Source organism: Erythranthe guttata, chromosome 11 (assembly GCF_056151865.1).
Source record: "Erythranthe guttata isolate IM_541 chromosome 11, IM_541, whole genome shotgun sequence".
NCBI lineage: Eukaryota > Viridiplantae > Streptophyta > Magnoliopsida > Lamiales > Phrymaceae > Erythranthe > Erythranthe guttata.
Window position 1 is genome coordinate 16553471 of NC_142543.1, and position 6351 is coordinate 16559821.

Here is a 6351-nt window from a genome sequence, read left to right on the forward strand (position 1 = left end):
TAGAAATGACATAATAACAAGGGAAAATTATAAGGACCCCCTAAGGTTAGGTGTATTTATAAAAAGACCTACTCTGTTTGCATAGTTACGACCACCCCGAAACTAACGTGCTGCAAGAATTCTAAAATAATGTAGTAATCAATGTTTTGAAAACCGGACCGGACCGGCCGGTCCGACCGGTTCAACCGCGAACCGCCGCCATGTCCGGTCCGGTTAGATGTCAAAACCCAAAATGCTCAAAAAACCGGGTCAACCACCAAAAATCCGGTTCAACCGGTATGAACCGGGTAACCCGAAACCAACCCGAAAACCGGTTTTTAGCTCACAAAAAAATTTATCGTCGGATCTACGTCGTGGGTTATTGAATCTTGTCGGAAATGGTTGCTGGTGAACGGATTTAGGTAGTATGTGACCCAATCCAAGTGTAGCTGCCATAGCTATCCACCAAAGAAAAGAAAACGAAAAAGGTGAAAGTGAAAATGAAGAGAAAAAATGAAAAAATAAGTGGAGAAATAAAGTATATGTTTGGGTAGAAATGAGAAGAATTAAGAATAAACAAGGACGAAGAGAAGAAAAGAAGGAAGGAAGAAGAGAAGGGGATGGGAATTGGGGATTGTGCTCTGTTCGTGAAAAGTGGAGGAAGAAAGAAAAAAGAAGAGGGGGGGAGAGAGAGAGAGAGAGAGGAAGAGGGGGGGAGAGAGAGAGGAGTGAGAAAATTAATAATTATTAATTCTTTTTTATAAAGTGATAATGAAAGTGGAATAAAATATAAAAATATATAATATATTATATTTGAGGTATTAAATAAATAAAATAATTATATATATAAAAAATGTAAGAAATCCGGTTGGACCCCGGTTGAACCGGTCCAACCGTGACCCGGTAGCTTTACCGAGTCGATGTCCGGTCCGGTTTTCAAAACATTGGTAGTAATTGTCTAAAATACTTAGGTGTTAAAATAATTAAATGAAATAGAAAAAAAGTTCATCAATTCAACTTTTTGATTTTCCTAAATTTACCCTTCATGCAATATAAAACCTTAGACATAAACCCTTATAAGGGCTTGTTAACAATAAGCAAAAAAAGTTTTAAAAAAACTACAACTGTTTTTCAAACCTTACAGTTAGATTTCTAAGGGTACTATGGTCATTAAAAATTAAATATTCCATTGAATCTACTTGATTCCTTTATTATTAACGAGGGTAAAATTGTTAGACGGAGAATATCTCAAGAGTACTTGTAATAATGCAAACATGAACGATTTTTTTCATAATTAGACTCTATTTCGGTAGCCCTTCGTAATTTGCCCTAATAATAAAATCTAAGATTGTAAAAGGCGGAAATTGGACCCGAGTCCGTTAGGCACCGCCTCACATTAACCGATGCGGCTGTGATTACTCGTTGATAAATCAGAAATAAATCGATTTTTTTTTAAATTTAATATATTATTTGTAAATACACAAAATATATATATATATATATATATATATATATATATATATATATATATATATATATATAAATATATTTAATCATAATTTTATCCACATCATTTATATATCTTAATCATATAATAAAATTTTAATAATAATAATAAGGTTATAATATAATAAAAATCCTTACAAAATAAAAATAAAACGAAAATCTTGTAAATCCAAAATTATACTTGAACATTGCAAGCATATATATCATTAGGCCATTTAAAAAAAAATTAACATTAATAAAAAAAATAAAAAAATAAACTCAAATTTTTTATTAAACCCCAACTTAATTTATTTAAAAAAAAACTCAGATTTTTGCAATCAATGTTTGACCCGCCTCCAATGTTTGACTGCCTTTAACAGCCTAAAACCATCTAATAGACAAAAAAACAATTTTTCAATTATGTAGACTAAAATCGTAAAAGTTTTACACTATCTCCATCTCGGAGAACGGTTAATCGACTATTTCGATTAATTTTTAGAACACCGATAAAAGCATATCAGGAAGGTGGTACCAACATAGGCAAGTAACAATAACATGGTATTTTCCATTGGATTACTTTAATAAATTGAATTTTAATAATACAACAAAAGACCAAATCCTGTTACACAGAATTCTTCCTCTCTCTCTCTCTCTCTCTATAGACATGACAGTGTAAGACTCAGACAAGAAACAGAGCAAAAAAAGAAAAGAAAAAAATAAAGAAAAGAAAAAAACGACGTGAAATCCACTCAAAATACAAAACACCTTCCCTAAAATTCCTCAGGAAAGAGAAAAATTATATTGTTGCTAGTTGTAATCTTTTGTTGTTGATTTCTCATTCTTGAAAATGGGGTGGTTGAATTTCCACCACCTCCTCCTCTTAACGGCCGCCCTTCTCCTCCTCCGCCTCCCCTCCGCCGCGCCGGACATATCCTCCGACCGCTCCGCCCTTCTATCCTTCCGCTCCGCCGTGCGCGCACGCCTCCCCTTCTGGAACCTCTCCAGCCCCACCCCCTGCTCATGGAACGGCGTCACCTGTTCGCCGGACGGCTCCGCCGTCATCGCGCTCCGCCTCCCCGGAAAGAGTATCTCCGGCCGAATTCCGCCGAACACCATCTCCCGACTCACGAATCTACAGGCGCTCAGCCTCCGCGCGAACCAGCTCTCCGGCCCGCTCCCGGCGGAGCTATTCTCCTCTCTCACTTCCCTCCACACTCTCTCTCTACAGAACAATCTCTTCAGCGGCGGAATCCCCGATTCTTTATTCTCTCTCACCGCCCTCATCAACCTAGAATTGGCGTCGAACAATTTATCCGGCCCGATTTCACCTTCTTTCAACAATTTGACCCGTTTGCGGACCCTTTACTTGCAGAATAATCACTTCTCGGGCCCGGTTCCGGACCTAAACCTGCCCGGTTTATCTTTGTTCAACATCTCCAACAACAATCTCACCGGCCAAATCCCCAAAGGCCTCGCCGGAAAACCGAAAAACTCGTTCGCCGGAAATTCACTCTGTGGTGCACCATTGGATTCGTGCTCCGTCGACGAAACCCCATCCGTACCCGGAAACCCGCCCCCCGACCGGAAAAAACCCGACAAAAAACTCTCCGGCTGGGCAATCACCGGAATCGTAATCTGCTCCGTCCTCGGAGTTTTCTTGATCGTAATGCTTATATGCTGTTTGTGTGGTAAAGGCAAAGGGGCTAAGAAGAAAACCGGACTCCCAACTACTCGCCGAGAGAAAACGGTGGCGACGACTGGCGGTGTTGCGGCGGCGGCAAGGGAGAGACAAAAAGGCGGAGGAGGGGAAGATGGTGGTAAGAAGAAGAGGCTGGTTTTCTTCGGAAAGACGAAATGGGAGTTTACATTGGAGGATCTTTTGAAGGCATCGGCCGAGGTTTTGGGCAGGGGCACTTTCGGAACGACGTACAAGGCGGCACTCGACGCGGGGTTGGCGGTGGTGGTGAAGCGGCTGAGGGATGTTAATATGGCGGAGATGGAGTTTAGGGCAAAGATGGACGAAATCGGGAGAATGGATCATCAGAATTTGGTGCCTTTGAAAGCTTATTATTACAATAGGGACGAGAAGCTTCTCGTTTACGATTACTTGCCGATGGGGAGCTTATCCGCATTGTTGCATGGTGAGGATTTCTTTTTTTTATTTTATGTTTTTTTATTTCGTTTAATTGCTCGAATGCTTAATTTTTGTTGGGATGTTTAGATTTATTGCAATATCGAATTTAGTTAGTTCGTTCGTTTGTGCTATGTTATACGAAATTGAGGTTTGAATGGCATGTTACAATAGACATTTTGGCTTTGTTATATATGCAATTGTGGTTTTGACTTTTGAATGATTCTCGAGATTGCAACGCACTTTTTTTTTCCGAAGAGTGCCGTAAGAGAAATGCAACTGGATATGATTTGCTTCTTGTTTTTTCGTCTCGTAGTGCTTATCTTGATTCGAATCATCTCGTAAATCAGACCGAACATTTTGTCTTGCACTTGCTATAACCATCGCTATCTTTTCGTCTAGTGTGTTTTCATTTTTGTCACATAAGTATCGCGGTGCTCGATACTTGTCCCGTTATGTTGCTATATATTCAATAATTGTGAAATTTCGACGTATTAGCAAACAATTCTTTATAGAAATCGAGTTTATTTCATCGCCCGAATGGTTTTGTTTTTGAAGGCAAAATGATTGAATTTCACGTCTTAAGTGGACTTATTTTTCCTCTATATTATCTGTTCACTTTAGAATTCCAACGACGCATTACCTAACTTCTTCGCAATTTCATCCTTACTGCACTCAATTTTAGTGGGAAGGGTAATTTAGTCTTATGTATATTTTTTTTAAATGTTGTAGGAAACAAGGGAGAAAGAAGAACACCATTAAATTGGGAAACAAGAGCCTCGATCGCCCTCGGTGCCGCACAAGGAATCTCCTACCTCCACTCGCACGGCCCGTCAATTTCCCACGGCAACATAAAATCGTCCAACATCCTCCTCACCAAAAAATACGAGCCACGCGTCTCCGACTTCCTCCTGGCCCGTATGGCCCGGCCCGGGTCCGCATTGGGCCCAAGCCGGGTCGAGGGGTACCGGGCCCCCGAGGTCACCGACCCTCAGAGGGTGTCCCAAAAGGCAGATGTATACAGCTTCGGAGTGTTGGTGCTCGAAATGCTGACCGGGAAATCTCCCGTGGTGGGGGAAGATGGCTTCGATCTGCCGCTTTGGGTGAGGTCCGTGGTAAAGGATGCGTGGACCTCTGAGGTGTTCGATGCTGAGCTGCTGAGATACCAGAATGTGGAGGAGGATATGGTCCGGCTTTTGCAGATTGGAGTCGACTGCACTGAATCGTACCCCGATAAGCGCCCGTCCATGTCTGAGGTGGCGACCAAGATTGAGGAGCTTTGTCGGTGGAGTTTCGATTATACCGGTGAAGAATGAAATCGTGTTTCATGAAAATTCGTCTTTTTCTTTTTCTTTTTCTTTTTGTTTTGGTTGGTTTATTCTTGTGGTTCTTTGATTGAGAATCAAAAAATGTTTGCATTGGTTGTAACGATTTTTTTTTTCTTTGATGAATTGATTTAAAAAGGAAACGTAAAGAAAAACTACTACTGGAAGGAAGATGCATCTCCTGTAGGTTTTGGATTTTGTGTAATTTGTTTTGGAGATCCATTTTCAATTTTTTATACATTGTATACAGTTATTGATTATAATTTGTTATATACGTGTGTGTGTGAAATAATTCAAGATATTGATCGTTGAAAGCTCGTTTTTCAGTACGATAACAGTGAATATGACGAACTTAAAATACATTTTATGATATCGTTTTGGGTTGTCTAGGGTACGAAAGGGTTGCACTTCCCGGACTGTAATCAACCAAAAAATGTGTCACGTAAGATCAGTACATACCCTGTAAAAAATAGTACGAACCCTGAATTACAAGTAAAATTATATAAACACCCATTCTAATTAAACTAAAAACTTAATTATAAAATTGGTAACATATTAATATGTTCATGTATCAGTTTATCTGCCCGCATGGGTGTAGCTCAACTGGTTCCGGAGGTGGTAAGTTGGTGCAAGGTCCTAGGATCGAATCCTAGCAGCCCCAGTGTGGGAATTTCAACTCCAATGAGTTGGTTCCTTGTGGGCACCAGGTCCGGGTCCGCTACCTTAACGGGCCGTTGAGTTACCATGATTTACATTCCTCCATCAATCCTTGTCGGGCCAAGGGATGGGGGCCCTGGGGGCGAGGGCTTTCGCCTTTTGGTGCAATGTATCAGTTTATCTTTCCTTGAAATAAGTTTGTGGGCCAATTAGTATATATCTTAATCATCTGGTTTTGTGTTAACTGCTTTTGCTCAAAAGTTCTCGATTTTTTTTATAAGAAAACAAACGATTGTTGTATCTTACGGCTCCTAGTATCTGGCTTGTAGTTCAATTGGCTTGTAATTCATTGAAAACCCTTAATTTTATAAAAACCCACAACATTCACAACCCTCAAATTCAAATTCAAACCCTCAAATTCAAATTTAAAACCTATTTTATTACTTTTTATTCCAAATCAAAACCCATCTTCTCCAGTTAACATACATGCCATATCTCCTCTCTCTTCTGTCTCTCCTAGTTTTTATTTCTATGTAAACTTACATTTTTTTTGCATTTGTTAATTAATTTTCATTCTGCAAACAATAAAAATAAATTGAAATGCAAAATAAATTAGCAACATGAAATAGACTGCTAAAAATTGCAATTTGTAACATGAGAGTTTTTTGTTGTTATTGTTCGCATATAGATGATGTATATAGTATATCCTATTGTTCAATTTGTTGTTTGCAATTATATAATGCATATGTTATTTTTAGTTTGCTATTTGCATTT

At 39.3% G+C, this 6351-nt stretch overlaps 1 protein-coding gene across 1 annotated transcript; it reads left to right on the plus strand.

The window, feature by feature from the left end:
* The first annotated feature begins 2015 nt into the window (after positions 1 to 2015).
* On the plus strand, positions 2016 to 5217 carry LOC105958887 (putative inactive receptor kinase At1g48480). The gene is made up of 2 exons (XM_012982894.2): positions 2016 to 3605; positions 4328 to 5217. Exons 1-2 carry the CDS (start codon positions 2312 to 2314, stop codon positions 4909 to 4911), a joined length of 1878 nt encoding a protein of 625 aa, XP_012838348.1. The 5' UTR covers positions 2016 to 2311; the 3' UTR covers positions 4912 to 5217.
* Positions 5218 to 6351: the final 1134 nt, after the last annotated feature.